The sequence below is a fragment of the Motacilla alba genome, chromosome 5, assembly GCF_015832195.1.
Source record: "Motacilla alba alba isolate MOTALB_02 chromosome 5, Motacilla_alba_V1.0_pri, whole genome shotgun sequence".
Taxonomy (NCBI): Eukaryota; Metazoa; Chordata; class Aves; order Passeriformes; family Motacillidae; genus Motacilla; species Motacilla alba.
Window position 1 is genome coordinate 25,514,801 of NC_052020.1, and position 17,639 is coordinate 25,532,439.

A 17,639-nucleotide genomic window follows, 5' to 3' on the forward strand; every position below is an offset into this window, starting at 1 on the left:
AAATGTTGAGGAGCTGTAGAATTCATAGTCACTCTTTTGGAGGCTCAGCAGAGGGATAGATGAAGGAGTAATATAACCTGAACAGAGAGAGAGAAGGGGCAAAATATGAGTGGTCACAGTTGGGTGAGTGAGAAAGCAGAACTGGAGAGGTTATGTCAGCTCAGGAAATAAAGAGTAGTTAATATTACTGTTCATAATTCTGTTTCAGGTGAAAGATACTGGCATTGGTGTTCTGGGCTTGTCTAAAGGAGGTGATCTAGCCCTTTCCATAGCCACATTTTTACCTGGCATCAAGGCAGCTGTCAGCATATCTGGAAGTAGTTTTAATTCCTTCATTCCCCTGAAGGGGGATGGCTTCACTATTCCTGTCCACCCATATGACTTGGGTAGGATGAAGATCAGTGATGAGTCTGGAACAGTAGATTTTTCAGATGTCTTAGATGATCACATGGACCCAGCAACTTGGGATTGTCGCATTCCTGTGGAGAGGTCCTTAGCCAAGTTCCTCTTCCTGTCTGGACTGGATGACATGAACTGGAAAAGTGACCTCTATTGCCGGGATGCTGTTCAGCGCCTTCAGCAGCACGGCCGGGAAGTGGAGTTTTACTCCTACTCTGGAGCAGGGCACCTCTTGGAGCCACCGTACTTGCCTCTGTGCAAAATTTCAATCCACAGAGTGCTTGGGATGTTGGTGCATTGGGGAGGGCAGTGGAGAGAGCATGCTAAAGCCCAAGAAGATGCGTGGCGCAGGATACAGGCCTTTTTCTGGCGACATTTGATGGACTCGGACATCCCTAAGAGTAAGCTGTAGTGGAAGCTGTCATAGATGCTGGCCAGGGATGGTATTTCAGCACTCACTGGATCTTGGAAACTCACCAGAAGTGTCCCTCCTCTAAACCCCACTGTTGCATAGTTGTTTATTTTCATTCCCCAAATAATTTCCCATTTTTTAGTTGAATTTCAGTTGACTTCTGACCCCAGCTTCACAGTAGATTGGCACCATCTGTGCTGTAGTCTAAAAACAACCCAGCATCCCATCATCTAAATCACATTTGTGCTGAGCTATCTTTGCTCTCAATCTGCAACCATCTCCTTTCATAAGAGGAAATACTCTCACAGGAGGAGTTATCCATTGAATGGTTTAGTCTTGCACCTTTAACTAACCTAGATATAAACAGCGCTTTTGTTGGAAAACACATTAGTACACTCATCTTTCCTCCTGGTATATTGTTTTCTCCCGTTTCCTAGTAAAAAGGTTGCGGTATTTCTGATCTCAGCTAAGGGAAGAGGCACTCTTCTGGCTTAATCTGAAGTGCAGTGAAAACAATTTTTTCCTGGTACCTCAAAACCCAGAAGTGAATCTTACCCAAGTTACCCTGGTTGTATCTCCTGCTGACTCCATATAAGTTCCATATTAGGGTAAAGTTTTTGTTGCACTACTCAGTGAGTGCAATGTGCAGTGTATCTGTGTGTGCACAGATTGCTTGAGATTATCTGAAGGAAGCCTTCAACCATCTGTGCACCTGCCAATACATTAAGGAACAATCTAAGAAATGCCACTCATCAAGAGAGGACTGACCTCACCTTCTGGGAAGAATGTGCATTTTCGTACCCTTTACCAGTGTCCAAACCTGCCAAGGGAGGGCTGTAATCTACCTTGTGCTTTTGTGGGATAGTGGCTGACAGCAGCTACATACCAAATGGCATCAGTGGAGCAGATTCTCCCTCCTGGAGCAGTCAAGACTCACACCCTGACAGCATAAGCAAGCAGGAGCTGGAAATCTCTGCATTGCATTGAGGTAGAAAAATCTTGCCTTTGACCGTGTAGTCCCTGGTTTCCAGTTCCTGCTGAGACAAAAGCCCTGCAGGAGCCTGGATCCTGCTGAGGGAGGAACCATGCCCTTAGTTTTCTTGCTTCAGGGGAGGCAATGGTCGCTCCAAATGAGCACATTGGGCCTCGGAGGGGTGGGGCCTCTCTCATACAATGTATTCAGTACAGACTGTCCCTTTGGGTACTTCTGGTTTTCCTGAACCCCCTATTCCTCAGACTGGTAGATGGGTACCACGTAGCTGAAGGTGTGAGAAGTTAGAGTGGGGACATCTCTCTCCTGCTGACCCATACTGGTCATCCATCAAGTTTTATGCTGTTGCCTCTTACTTGGTTTCTGTTTGTCCCTTGTGTGCCTATGTCCTGCATGGACTGTGGTTGTTCCAGATGTTTAGTGAGTGTGTAGGACCTGGCAGCAGAGTAACATCTAACAACAAGGAAAGTCAAACACATTTAAGCAGTTCCATCTGAGTAAGGGACATTTTCTTTTCCCTCATTTTCCTGTTTTATTGAAACATTCAAAAAACCCTGGGCTGCTGATCTATGTTTTCCTCAGACTCAGGGCCTTAGGCTGTGAGTTTCTCTGTGGTATGAGTAACTATATTCTTTTATTTTTACTGAACACAGTGGGGTTTATACAAAGCAGTGTGTTGATTTCCAGCCTGTGGGATAACTCACATCTGTTTTAATCCCTTCTGAGGGGAAACCGAGCTTTCCCAGCCTTCAATGGGCAGTTTACAGATCTACTTAACTTGCAAAATTGTGGCCTTCTGAGAAAATACGTTATCTATAGGAAACAACCATTACAAATTAAAATGCTTTCCTTCAATAAATCAACAGTGTGGCCAGTGATGCTTTCATCCAGTAATGTTGTCACATTTGGCCGTCAGGTTCATGGAAAACAGTGTTCAAAATAGAGGGTGAAGGGAGCTGACTGGTGACTCCATTGATGACAACAGCACATAGGACCTCTTACTTTTGTTGTTCTGGAATGAAAGCTTTGCTACCCACTTAAAAGCCCTTTATCACTTGTATGGCACCTGACAAGAAAGACTGAAAAAGCTGATGTAGCTGAGCAGCTCTGTGCCACGTACAGGAAAATATTCGAGGCAACTCAGTTGCACTGGGAATACTCTTAAAATTAAATTGGAAGCTTATCTTCAGGGAAAAGACACTGGAAACTGATGTCAGACTAACACAAAATAACTGGAAATGGCTTAATTTCTGTAAACCACTTCTGCTTGTTCTTGAGCATGTTCTTCAGCATTTTACCTAGTCTTTGACTACTTAATGTTTCTTCTGCTGAAGAGATGATTTAGACCAGTAGGGCTAAGATCACAGGTTTTTTTCAAGACAATATTCTACTAATTGCAGGCTGTTGAGTTAGAGTGCTTTATATAGTCTCTCCAGGCCTGCTGAATACAGACAATATTATTCAAGAATGATGTGAAAGTTATTATTTAATTAAAGATAATAGACCTTTAGCTGCAAGAGATCTTCTGCCAAGCACAACTGATAAATCTAATAAAAATTGGGTGGGAAAGTCGGTTCTTGTAATCTACTTAATTGAAAAGTGCTTCAGATAAAATAGAGTATCAAAGGACTAGCTTGAACTGAAAGATCTTGTCTTTATTCTTAGTCACCCACTGTTTAGCTCTGCACTACATTTCTATTTTGAGAATAAGAAAGCTTGTGACAAGCCTCTTAAGAACTGAGAATATCCTCACATGTAAGCTGCTATGAACAAATTTACTATAAGGGAGCAGTATGTCTTGTAATGCTTTTTTAGGGCAGGATGATTTCCCTAGATACCATGGAATCAGACAACAATGGAGAGTGCTGATTTGCCCAATACATTCTTAAAACTTCCATCTTTGCATTGAAAACTGACCCTGAAGCATTTTGATACATATACAGTATAACTTGAAGGAAACCGCAGAATGAAAGTAGTCAAAAGACCTTTATTAGCAAAAAGTGAACCACAGGTGCAGAGGAGGTAAAACGTCTTTGGGAAAGTGGCTGCCTCTGCAGAATTAGTGGGTGTTTGAGGCTTCTGTGGAATTTTAATAAGGATTATACCGAGTGAAGGGATTTCAATGCCAGTGTGCTTCTCTGAGCCTAGGAGCTTCTTCAGGTGAAGTAGTGTCTCTGGGGGGCTTCTGCAAGTGAGATTGTTTTATGGCCCCAGAAGAGGAATGAAGTGAAAGATGAGAATATATGTTGTGTGGTGTAATTTAGGAGTCACTTTTCTCCATTTCTGCTTTCTGTTCCCTGTGTGTATTTGAAAGTCTAAAGATTTAGGGTTTTTTTTTTAATTCAAAGCTTAGTCAGTTCTTTAATACATTGTCAGATCATTTGTTATCAAGCTGAGGGATAAGACCAGTGTTTAATGAGAAAATATAAATAGTAAAATTTTTTTCTATAGAAATATTTTGCTAAAAATTTGTAATTCTATCATTTCATTAAAAAAATCACTATTCTGCACTTTTTAGTGCTATGTACATATTATTCAGAAATGGAATCTGATCCAAATGTAGTATTAAGCACAGAGAAAGTGATGCTTTGTTTAAGTTTGGGGAGAAGAAAGATTAATATTTCCAATGAACTAGTGCTCCTTGCAGCATTTAGACCAAAATATCCCTGCTATTTTTCATTGTTGAGGACAAAAATTAGAAATGCTGGGTCTTAAAAAGTTGTCTGTGCAAAATTTATGTAAAACCTAAGAATGTTTGTATCCTGACTCTGGATAGCACTTAGAGAAAAATAATTGAATTAGTTATCTTCTATTTGTTTAGGATTGTATCTTTTCAATTACTTAAGCTGCTGAACTTTCAACATTTTGTGTTTAGACTGGGAATTTATGTTTACATTAAAATCACTTCAGTAAAAGGTGTGGTTTTATGTTTTTTTGACTTCCTTAAGAGTACTTAAAAACTCTTGCTGCACAGAGGGGCAGTCATGCCTTTTTTTTCTTGTTAGTGATCTAAGAGGTAATCCTGTGGAAAACAAAACAGAACCAAAAGAAGATTATAATGTTCTGCTGGATCAAAGAAGGAAACAGCAGGAACATGTGTGGGGTAATCAGGAGAAGCAGGGGTGAGCCATACTGTGCCAAGAATAAGTAAGAAACTAGTACAGTTTTTAGTTATGTCTGTAACAACTAGTCCAGCTGATTGTAAATTGTGAATCCATTTCTGCATCCAGTGAAGTGACTGCTTGGTGGCTCATGCAGTGCTGAAGGAGTGAGGTATTTGACAGTCGAGAGAAAATTGTGAAATAGGATGTCAGATAAGAGATCAGCTGACAATCAGATAGATTGTTCATAGGAAATGTCCTGGATAGGACCAGAGCATATGCATATCTCTGCTTTCATCTAGAAGAGGAAGTTCAAATGCCCTGCTGTCATTTTAATATGCTATGAATTCAGCAAGGTAGTTTTGAATCAATAATCCTGTGCCATCTATACGAGTCTGTCCCTGGACAGTGTCACTCTGACACCTTCAAACATCCAGCACTAACTCAAAATGGATTATTTTTGGCTGCTCAGTGCTCTGACTCCAGCCCTTCTCCCATCCCTGGGTTATTTCATATCAGAGATATGTCATCTTGACACAGGAAAACTACTTTGATACCTAATGACATCACTACTGTTGTCGAGGAAGAAAAGGAGGTCAGTGCTCTGTACTTTTTGGTGGAAATATCATTGAATCACTAAACAGCTCAGCACCTACTGCTTCCATGGCAGTCTGCATACGACTCCCTAGAGTGAGCTAGAGTAGAGCTGAGACCTCCTAGGCTCCATTTGATCAGCAGGGGCAAATCTGCTCTTTCAAGCCTTCTGGGGAATCTTGTTCTTTCTATGGTTGTCTTCCCTCACCTGAGGATATAATGTCTGCTTTCTTTTTTATCTCTATCTTCAACAGTTTTGCTTTTGTCCCACTGACCATGAACCATGCCATTCCAATTCCAGGGCACCCAAAATCAAAATTGTAACCCAGCTAGACAAATCAAAAATTAACCAAAATAGAGGTATAAATTATGCATACAAAGAAAAGAAAGATAAAGTGTGCATTCAAGGAGTATCAATTCTTAAATTGCTCCCCCTCATAAAGGGAAGTATGTGAGTGTGTGGGCATATATAAATGTCTGTTGGAAAGGAGGTGAGGAATGGGGAGTGAAAAGCAAAAGAAAACCAAAAGACTATGGGTCACTTCCAAGAAGAGATATTATATGATTTAAAAAATCTGTTTTGTAATAACTTGGGGGTTTTTTTTATCCCCTTTTTTCTTTATTTTATTCTTTTTTCCCCAGTAGAATGTAGGTTCTCCAGCAGAAATCTCCTTCTGGCAGAAGACAGACATGTACAAGTGAGAGTACCATGGCTCAAGTCCACAAACCAGATGGTTTCACTGTGCAGTGCCAGAGAACTCAGAGCATACAGTGAACTCTGCCTGCTCCGGGATTCCAGGGCTCTGCACAATGCCCATTACTCAGCTACAGGGTGAATCCTAACACAGGACACACGCTCTACTAACAAACAAGTTACTGAAACCCGTGTTTTGTTTGCTTTCTGAACTAAGAGGTTTTACAATCAATCATTATTAGTACACTTACTGTCTTGGGACATTGAGAATGAATGCTTTTATGGAGAGGTAATAAATGCTTTCCATTACTGAAGCTCTAGTGACAGGCTACAGAAATTTTCTCAAGTTCTCTCACGTTGAGGTCAATGTAGAAACAGAGGAACAAATTTTATTTATTTTATCTCTGATTGATTCCATTCAGATTTTCCAGTCACTCATCAGACTTGCAAATAATGTAGTTTTTTGTTTTATAATTGCTGGAGAGTTCTGAGGTAAGAAATAGGTTTTCTCCCACTGGGGAGAAGATTAGCATTTAGTTGTGTAACTCTGTTTTATCCTCTTAAGGACTGGTGGTAAAAGTCTCCTTGAAATAACCATTAACGTTAAAGCTGGGGTTCTCCATGGGGTTTAGAAGGTTGAAACTCATGTCTTGGCTTTGCCTGAGAAGGTTCTCCCATTTCCCAGATTTGTGTTCTGGTCAGCAGGTTATTGTTTATTGGTACATTAGTGCTTATGATGGGTTCAGGAAAAAGGCTTAGGTTTTATTCCACATTAGACCAATAGGTTTTGAAATCTTGTTGTTTTTGTTGTGAGATGAGAGCTTTATTTTACCAAGAGTTACCTTTCACATAATATAAAGCAAAGTTAGTAATTTGGTAATTAACTTCCTTAGGATATATGGCTTAAGCTGTGCCTTGTGTGTGTCTGCCTTGATTCATCTGGAATACTGTGCCCAATAGAGGAGGGAGGAAGACCAGATATAAACATAACTTTTTTTTTTTTTTCCCCCAGTTGTCTCTGGCTACTAAGGTATGTTTTGTATAGCCTAAAAATCACTGTCCACTAGCAAAGGAACTGCTTGGAAAAAGCCAAACCCCTTCATCTCCTTACATGGCCTGAGAGAATGCTGGTGCCTAATAGTTACCATGCAGTGAGAGTTCAGTCATACTCAGGCCACAGCTGTCTTTCTTTCATTTGCCGCTAGTTCCATTTGCTTTCTGATATTTTCATCATTTCTGTCTGCCTTATTAGCCTTATAACAGGCACCACACAGAGGATGATGACTGGCTGAGGACAGTAGTACCACTCTACCTTTCAAATCACACATTTAAGAAAGATAGCTTTGACTTTTTAAGTAATTGCTCCCAATACTTTGCATGTGCAGGTTCTCCCTTCAGCTGGGTTGAGAGGAGAGTAGAATTTTTTAAGACTGTTGTTATCCTTCTTCATTCCTCTCAGTTCTCCACATAAAGCTATTTGGCTTTCCAGTGCTTTTGCTTTGCTTTTCTTCTCCCTCCAGAAGAACATAATTTTGCATTATCAATGAACATCAGTCCAGATCTCAAAGGAATGCAATTTCCTGGGCTCTGGAAGGAATCCAGAGGTTAGTCTCATAAATTCTGTGTACACTCTGCAGGTCTTCCAGCTCTTAGCCAGGTTTGGCAACAAGGTCATTTCATGTAGCACTCATGTAGTAAAACACGTTTCTTTTGTGACCTCGGAGCAGGCTGTTCAGGGTGAATCAGTGTACATATGGTTGTTACTTGAGCAGTGCCTGTGCATATCTCAGCTGCTTTCGTGCTATTCTGTCTGTAGAACAGTGCAGAATTCTCCTCATGAGGTGGTGTTCCTGGAGGACAGAGCCTCCTGCTACGCCTGAAAAACAGAGAGTGATTTTTCTGAGGGTCACCACATGTACAGATCCCAGAGTCAAGGAGACTCTAGATAGAATGTTACTTAGTGTATGAAATACAGCTCTTCTGGGAGCAGATGAGTGTTTGTGGATGGTAAGGATGGTTTCTCCTTGCTGCAGTCCCCAGTTCCACAGTGTGAGATTCCATGTGGAGACAGTCAGGAATACTTTTATCTTTGCAAGATTTTTCTTGAAGGGTTTTAGGTTTTCATTGAAGAGGTGTAAAAAACTGAAAGCATATTTAAGGATGTTTTTAATATTTTCATGCCTCGGAAAGTGATAGTATGTGGTTGAGTGCCTCCAAACAGACTTCTCTTCTGAAAACAGAAGGAAAAAAAAAAAGCTCTGTTTCCTGAAAAGCCAATAATCATCTAAAAAATGTTTCTCTGAAATGGGGGATACTTTGATGAGCCTAGATGTCATGATGCTGTTTGCTTGGCTGGCAATTCTGCATCACCCTCAGCTCTGTCTTCTGCCAGTACCATAGAAACAGCAGGCACAGTAGGCAGGTACCTACTTCCACTTTCAGGCAAGAGCCACAGATCAAACCAAAATTCTCTTCTGTAGTTGCCCCCAGGCTACCAGAGGTCTGAACTTTTGCAGTTTATTGCTTCCTGGTCCTTTGTTTTATTCTCCTCCTATTTTAGTTTGTTTTCCTCCATTAGGTTTCCTGAATTCTGCTTTTCTTTCTTTTCTCTTGTCTTTAGAAGAATTCCAGCCTTATGTTGAGTTCTTATTCTTGACAAACTTTGCAAAATGAGTTCCATATCTCTTGTAATACAGGTGATCAGATCATTGTGATGAGGTGTGTTGAAAGGATATTTATTAATTATCAGATCTCAGGCTTTTGTCTGATTAGTAGACTTTCAAACTACAACATACTTCACTTAGCACTGATATGGACTTCACTCCTCTGTTAATCCACTGACTGTTTGGACTGCTGCTGCAACCTGAATCCATTCTGGGAGCAGACTGTATCAGAAAAGGAAGAGCCTGATATATTACTGCAACAGGGGGAGATTATTACAAAGATTTAAAGATTGTATTTGCTTCAGGGGCAGAAGGGCTTGATAAATACCTCTGGTAGCTCTTAAATCCTTGTTGTGAAATGAGGAAGAAATGGCAGACCCAGCGCAAACTCTTGTTGCAGAGGTGGATTCTATCTAAAAATGAAATAAAATATCTGTTATGTCTGGAATTGGGCTTTAAAAATATGGAGATGCAAATGCTGATATGACAAGGATTTCTATAGGGAAATATTACCTCTTTCATTAATATGTGGCTGTATGTGGATTAAGTTTGCAAGAGAAAAAGAGTATATTCTTGCCAGCTATGGATTTCCAATGTATCCTTGACTTACTTCCATAGTACTAAAAACATCAGCAATCCCTGAGCATAGTTTGGATTCATAAATGTTTTCTGACAACGGAATACCTTCTGCTGTCTTAAGCTGGTCTTCTACCCCTGTCAGAGGAAAGCTAGGGTCTCCTCAGCAATATCTGTCTGCTCTAAAGACTTGTTTTAGCTCATTAGGTGGAGTCCTGAACATTGTCTCCAAGATTTTTGACCGTGAGATTACTGTGAGAAAAAATGGCACATATCCTGAAGGACCTCAGATTGTTATCAGTGGGATTTTACACATCTACAAGTATTAAATTGGTGCCAAAGTGATCAACGTGTTACAGAAATGGATACTGGGTGAGCATAGAGATTTGTGTTTCCTCTTTCCATACTCTAGAGTCATGGTTTACTGTATGGTTAAACATAACCTTCAGTGGCTAGTTGGGTGCTCTTATTCTGTTATGCTATATCCTGAAGAAAATACAGCATGTCCTGGAAACTCTGATCAGAAACTGAGTGCAGGATGCTTTGGTTTCCTTTGGCAAGCAAGGATTTGAAAGGAAATATGATTTGGGTGTGTAATGGTGGTTGAAGCTTTGGTAGAGAGGAAAGACTGATGGTTTGTCTCCAGGTAAAGGTGTTGAGGGAACCTTTTAGCTGTGCATGCTGTCTGTGGGCTCCCCCAAACAATGTATCTGAGCTCAGAGCAGCTGCCTTGTTGGCTCAGAGCCTGCAAACCTGTTTGTTCTTGCTATGTGCCTGCTCCTGCCTTGCCATGCATTTTGTATTGCCAGCACTTCAAGACTTGATGCTGTGTCTTCAGTTCAAAAGTGCTGTGGGAGTACACACTGATGGAGGCACATGTGGTTGGGGTATAAGGAAAAAACAGGGTGTTACTAGGAGAGGGGATCCCAGCTTGCTTTTTAATGTGATTGCAGCCACACTAACCTTTCCCCAGGTATTTCAAAGTTGTGGGTAGGCAGTCATTGCACAGCTGAAGTATTGTTCAGGGAACAACATATCCATTTGACATACAGCTTTTTTATTTAATGTGACCAGATGGAGCAACCCTATTTAGATTCAGAATACAGTGAATCTTAACACTGTTTTTTTTGGGTTTTTTTTAAGCAAGAAAAATGTTACCATAAACATACAAACTTTACACTTGAGAAGATGGAGAGGAAAATTTTACTATACAAAACTATGTAATAATTTATAATAATGCTTCCCAGCTGTAAAGAATGTCTTTTTTATATTTTTTTCAGTATATACTGTAATTTTCAACTGCTGGCTAAGTGAGTGTTTTACTTTCCAGCACATATGATTCTTTTGGCAGCAGGGGGATGTTCTTTAGCTTTTATTACAAACCTCTAGTCCTTTAAACTGCAGGCATCATCCCCTCTGCAGGGTCACCTCTACTCTGGCCTGCCCGTGGACAGCACTTCCTTTAGCAACCATGTTGACATTGAAGGGTGCAGCCCATGGGAGACAGATAAGAAAGCTAAGGAGAGACAATGTGGGTCTGAATACAAAAGCAGGCTCAGCTGCTCAAAGCATCATTACTGCACCTCTGTACCAGGGAGATCATGTACACTGTCCTCCCAGTCTAGGGGGAAAAGTCTGTCACCCTGCGGCTGAGTAAAGTTTACAAGTCACAAGATGGCAGCATAATCTCACCGGTCAGGGTGACAAAATTTGAAGGATCAGGTCAGTAATCTTCTTCAACTCAAATTCCTATTTTGAACAATCAGAAAGTCCTGTATCTAATTAGCTGGTGCTTCCTAGGCTCTAACTGCTATGTATATAGGTGAAACTATTATATATGTATGTGAAAATCCTTTTAGATCACCTTTCAAACTAACCTATTTCATTTACATTCAGATGCACTGTGATAGTATTGACATAAATTGCTCATCAGGAGTTCAATATGGAATAGTAAATATGACACCAGCATGTTATCTAACTGATCAGCAAAACAGGCAACACTGATGGCACACTGACTTTGCAAAGCCTGTGCAACTGGGAGTCATACTGTTGTATTTTCACTTCCTCTCTGCCCTTGAGAGCAAGGTGTTCTGAACGCTGCCTCAAAATACACATTTCTTAATGAGCATTAGTACTACTGAGTGAATATATTCCCTGTGAAGAGCCAATTAATATATTTTTCTCTTTCTGTTTGAGGGGTATTCTGTATTCAATTTTCATCTGCTTATCTGCCTGCCTCTGTGTGTGTCTGTCTTTCAAAGAGATGTGGCCATTCTTACCATTTGTCATGAGCTGAACTTTTCCAATGTGCAGCACCTCATTTGGAAAAAAGGACTGTGCTAGGGAGAGATGATTCATCACATCAGTCATCATATTATATAATGCAGAGTGATAACAAACCTACTGAGAACATTCCCACCAGCAATATTCCCACTTGTGACTTTAAATACTTAATGCAGAAATATTTGTAAAAAATAAGAGGGAGTAACTGTATCTATTTGGAAGAAAAACAAGCCACGAGAGCAAGGCAAATATATCTCTATTTTAAAAATTAATTGCAAGTTTTTGTGATACTACTGCAGAATTAAACCACAGATATTCAAGTGCGACTTCCAGATGCACTTTTTTGAGAATGTTGAATCATAGTTCTGCAAGTTGCTTGCATCTGCCAAGTGAATGTGATGTTTTGATATATGTGAAAACTGTTCTTATGGGTATTTACTTGCTGAACTTACAGGTAGGTTTTACTGGACAATTTTGCAAACTTGAGACTTGTGAACATATGCTGAAATCCAAAATGGTCATTGGCTTTGGCTTTGTTTACCTGTCCAGATGAATATTCTAACCTAGTTTGCTCTCAGTAGTTAACACAGTTTCGAGCATGCCTAAGACAAATTCAATAAAGCCAAAGAAAAATTGAGAAAATTGTACACTGCCCTTTCCATCAGCACGTTGTTTCCATCCTGAGCAATTGGCCACATGGTGTCACTGTGTTTTAAGGCACCAAACCCTCTAGCAATGAAGCCTAGCAATTCCAAGTTTTCGAAGTATCCCAACCATGTGGTATTATCTAAGGAGACACTTCAGTGTGTGACAAGGTCACAAAAACTTCACAGTAGGAGAGTTTTAGGAAGGTATTTTACACAAAACATCAGTTTCTCAGCTTCCTTTACCTTCCCTGGAATAAGTCAGAAAATTTTTAGCCCAGAAGCACTTTTTCTCCAAATGTCTGCATTTTGGAACATGTTTCTATAGAAAGCTTTATCTTAACTGTAGCAAGTTAGAAACTTAAAAATTCACTGAACTCATCCTAAACTTCAGTCATAGTTATTTTCTCCTTCTGTCTTTGTGTATCTGAATTTGCAACTGCCTTTGGCTCTGCTGAATAGAGCAAATTTGGCCTTATGGTGCTCAGAGTGATATAAACTGCATCTCCTGGGACCCACAAAATGCTGTTTAATCCCTGCTAGCTCTGAAGGATGCATTGCACAACACACCTGCTCAAGAGAGCTGTGCCAAAAACTGATGTATTGCGTATTTAAGGAGTTTCATAATGTACAGCTATAGCAACAGTTGTGTACTGATACAGTACAAGCCTTAGCCAAGGAGATGATATCTGGCTCAGGGTGTGTCAAATGGCTGCAAAATCTCATGCAGTGCTAAGTATTGGAGTGGACTCACTCGTCTGTGAGTGGCAAGTGAGCCTGGGGTAGCAGGCGCTGTGCTAACACCCCTGTAGACCACGTAGGCTGGGTGATTGTTTTATAGGAAGCGTACATGTCTGGCAATGGCTTAACACCCACAGAGGGTGCACGGTGCTTTGTTTTGCTGGTTAGCACATTGGGTAGCTGCAATGCTTTCCCTAAGCCAGGTGCTCTGCTTTGTTTGGAGCTTACTCTCTGCAGAGCTGCTGAGAGCGATAGTGCTGGTTTAAGATGTGTATTTCTTAGTGATAGTTTTGCTGCCAGTTCTGTTTGGACCAGGAATTCACTTGTAATATGTCTGTTTTGAGGGCCATATCTTCAATTTAAGTGCACAGTCAAGTCATATTTAGAATTATTTAGTCTACAAAGCATTGTTATCTGAAAATTCAGGTGCCTCAGTATGAATTTCAGTGCAATGGCATGAATTGAGGAATTAGCTGTGTTAGTCTGGCCTCGAATGTGATCTGAGATAAAATGCTAAATAGAATCTGGACTGTCAGTTCTCACTCACTGTGAGTTCTCCATCTCACAGTGGAGCTGAGATGTCCTGTTCCTTGCAGAGGCAGCAACAGTGCAATGGGAGGGTTTGGAAGACCATTTGTGAGTTCATTTGTGTGTACATTTGTGAATAGCAGATTATTTGGAGTTTCCTCTTGCTACTTGCAATGCAAAACTAGCTTAGAAGTATGTTCCACTGATGGTTATTTAGAAAAACTTAACTCAGATATGATTTTGGCCTATGATTTCTTCTATTTCCCCCTTACCCTTGCTTCTGTGATTATATTAACTGGAAGAATTTTCCATTGGCCTCTGTGCTGGTGTGCCCTTCAGTATGGGAGCTTCTGAAGAGGATAGAACATGGTATGATTCATCCTGGAGGAAGAGCCTAAAGCAGAAGGTATAAAAAGTAATGCAGAAGAGCAGATGGGGTCTCCTGTAGGGGAAGGTGGTAGATCAAGCTTGGGAGTAAGTTGGGCATCTTGCCAAAACAATTTGTCCTTGTTCTGCAGATCTTGGAAATTGCTGACCTCATTATCTAAGACACGAAGCGTCTCCTGGTAGTGTGCAGGGGAGTCCTAACATAACTATAATTATCCTAATGGCACTGGTGCCATGATGGTATATAAACTATAAACAGGAAAGACTGAAACCTTCTGACACAGATGAGATGCAAATGAGGGGTTGGTGCCTCTGCTATAGGAATACCAATAAGAAATGGAAACTGGCTGAGGAAATCCTTCAAGGTTTGTCTCCAGGAACTGCCTTCAAAATGTTTGCTCAGGGAAGAAAGCTGTGAAACAGGGGAAGGATGGCACTTTCCTTCCCTTGTGGTTTTATGAACCTCAGGCCCTGGAACCAAGGCTCCTTCTGAGGAAACATTTTTGTGTTGTCTTGTGCAAGGTATTATCTGGGAAGCTCTAGTACTCCATATTTTTTGGAAGAGGTGCAAGGGCATTTCAGTGTTAGTTTCTAACACTGTTAGATTAAAAAGTGAGTCTTCTCGAAATAATGGAAACAGCTTGTCTCTTCATCTGAAGCTTTTTATGAAGCACAGAGACCATCACTGTCTGTGGATATAGGTCAATTACAGGTTTCTAAAATATGTTTGTATATATGGAAAATACTGAATATGGAAAAAAAGAGATTTTAAAAACAAAAGCCATCTATTTAGTTGGACCTACCCAATGTATGCATTTTTCCCAGTAATGCCATAATCAAGTTCCTCATGTTTGATTGAGCTACACATAAAAGAGAATCATCCAGTTTTAATTTAAATTTAGTTATCACATGGGGGGGAAATGTGGTGTGGAGGCTGAGAAAAGTCAGGGGTCACCATGTGAGAGGAAGGTGTGGGAGGGAAGCTACATAGTTAAGCTTTAACACAGGTTTCAAGATCAGAAATAGAATTTATTGACATTTGTGGCATTGTGGCACTGTGAAAAGTCAAGAGACAAGTGATTTGTTAAAAGTGATAGAAGTTCTCAGAAAAGCTGTAGACCTTGCTCTGAAAAAGTTCTGTAGTCTAAATAGAATGCATGAACACCAACACAAACACCAACACATATGAAAAAATAGGAGGAACAGGAGTTTAACAATAATTAAGCCTATGAAAAAATGTGATACATTTGGTTTTCACAGGGAGCAGAGAGGGGGAAATGGGCTGATGTTTTGTGCATATTCTTCTGTCTGTTTGGTTGTGCTCCAGTTCATTAAGCACTGGTGCACCTGAGGTGGCACTTTACCTGTGAATTATCCTATTAATATCAATTAGACTGTTCCTGAGAGGAATGTATGCAAGTGTCTGAGAAGATTAAAGCTTTTGGCTTTTTAAATGCATATGTTAACTCCTAAATGGATAGCAGAAAAGCTGGAATTGTCTAAGCTCAAGACCTACTAGTGAATTACCAGTAGCTGCAGATGAGGAAGATGTCTCCTACTCTTTTTGCACATCTTTTCCAACAGCAAAGACATGGCTTTGAATTTACAGCATTTTACTGTGGGTTGTTTTTTGTCTGGCTGAATTTTGACTAGCTCCCCTCAGTAACCTGGAGTGGTGAGGGACAGGAGACAGTGTGTAAGGAATGAGGGTTTTACTTTTTGCTGAGCTCTACATAGCATTAAAAACCCCAAGATGCTCTGTTGTTAGAATGTTTTTCATTAAACCCTGTCCTGACACAGACAGACCACATAATGGCAATGACTACACATATCAGAAGGAAGGAAGCTGAGCTCAAATGATCATGACCAGAACTAGAATTAAGATACCAAATAGATATATGTATCACAAGAGTTTGAAATGGATTTGCATGGATTCACCTGTACAGTTCTTCTTTCAATTGTTGGGGATGAAAGGGGCTGTTAATAGCTGTTAAGATCTACTCCTATTTACGAAAGCATCAAATTGCTTTACAGTATCTTTTTTTCTTGGTTTTGTAATGGAGACCATAGTATCTTCTGTTGAAGTTATTAATACAGACTTCCTAGTACATGAGTATATTGAATGACAATTAGGCTGCCCTGCTCACTGCTTCTTACAGACTGTCCCTGGTGCCATGTGAAACCATTAATTAAATTTTTGACTCCCAGGTTATTCCCCCCAGAGCTGAAGAATGTTTTGCTTGGGACAAGTGAAGAGCTGCATCTGTAATAATGTAATGCAACCATTCATTTAATTTGATTCAGAGCCACATAAGGTTAAACAATGTGGAACAAGAAGCACCTTAAAGTATTAATTCAGAGGGTGGGACACACTTCTGATCTACACCATGACTAGTGGACCTTTTGGTGCTCTCTAGACCTTGGGTAAACTGATGCCTTCCAAAATATAGACACTTGATGGGGAATACGCTCAATTTCCCGGTATACAATGTTTGTGTTCATAAATGGAAGGTGTATTCTACAATAACAGAATTTTTTTTTTACAATATTTGTTTGTCTTTGCTCTGGCTTGCAGCAGTTTCTGTGATCTCAGGTGAACTGGCTGTTGCTACTTCCATTTCACAACAAATTTCTCACTAACTTGCCTAAGACGTACAATGGATTTATGACGGGGTCAAAGAGCAGGGGGTACATTACAATTTTAAATCTTATTTCCTCTCTCCTCTTTTTACTGTAAGCAAGTTGTTGCACAAGGCATTCCATGCTCCACATATCTGTCCATGTTGTCAGCTGTTTGTGTATCAGGCCTGAGGAGGAGGAGGAAATATGCAGTGTGTTATCAACAGTCAGGTCCTTGCCATTCCCAGATGTAGCATACATGAGGAAGCGGTGTCTGATGAACAGAGCCGATCATACATTTTCTGATGCAACACTTCTCTGTTTAAAAACGTCCACTGGGTTCTGTATTGCTGGGCTGGCTGGTTCTCCTGCTTCACGGAAACCTGCTTGGAAAGCTGTCATGCTTTCATATGCCTTGCTGACCCACCTGGCCTGTTCCTCTGGCTACCCATCATTCTGTGATGACAGGACACTGCTGGCTTCTCCCACTCACCAGGGGCTACCCCCTAGGCTGGTCAGCAGGTGAATGAGATGCCCATTAGATGTTCTTAGGCTGTTGGTCAATTCCTTTGCTTCCAGCTTCCTACATCTATTAGCTGTGAAGCTCCCAGCATGCCCAGGGGGCTGCTGAGCCAAAACAGCTGTGTAGGCAGGGTCCTGGCATGTCAGCTGAGGCATCAACCCAGAAATGTTTCAAAATCTTTCTTATATATGGGAATGAAATCTTTTTAGGGAGGTGTGCCAACATTATTTCCTCTGTGGGATGAACATTCCAGTTCCCAGCACTGGTGCAGGACATTTTACCTTTTTGTGGTTCACAGTTTGCTTGCTACTATTTGGCTGACAAATGCATTCAGTATGTGTGTAACTACACAGGAGGGAAGACCAACAATTAGTGGATTTGAATCATACAAAGCAAGGGTCTCTGCCACTTTGCAATGTGTCTATTGCGTGGGGAAGGGTTGCAGAGTACAAATTGTGCGTGTTGCAGGGAGGGCACCAGCAGT

General features: G+C 40.7%; 1 protein-coding gene across 5 annotated transcripts in view; it reads left to right on the plus strand.

Moving 5' to 3' along the window:
* Window positions 1–17,639, plus strand: part of LOC119702015 (acyl-coenzyme A thioesterase 1-like) — a 57,489-nt gene that overhangs the window by 3,779 nt on the left and 36,071 nt on the right. For all 5 annotated transcript variants that reach the window (XM_038139396.1, XM_038139401.1, XM_038139400.1 and 2 more), the window contains one exon: window positions 209–800. In XM_038139396.1, coding sequence (XP_037995324.1) covers window positions 209–800 — 592 coding nt within the window. The remainder of the gene's footprint in view (window positions 1–208; window positions 801–17,639) is intronic.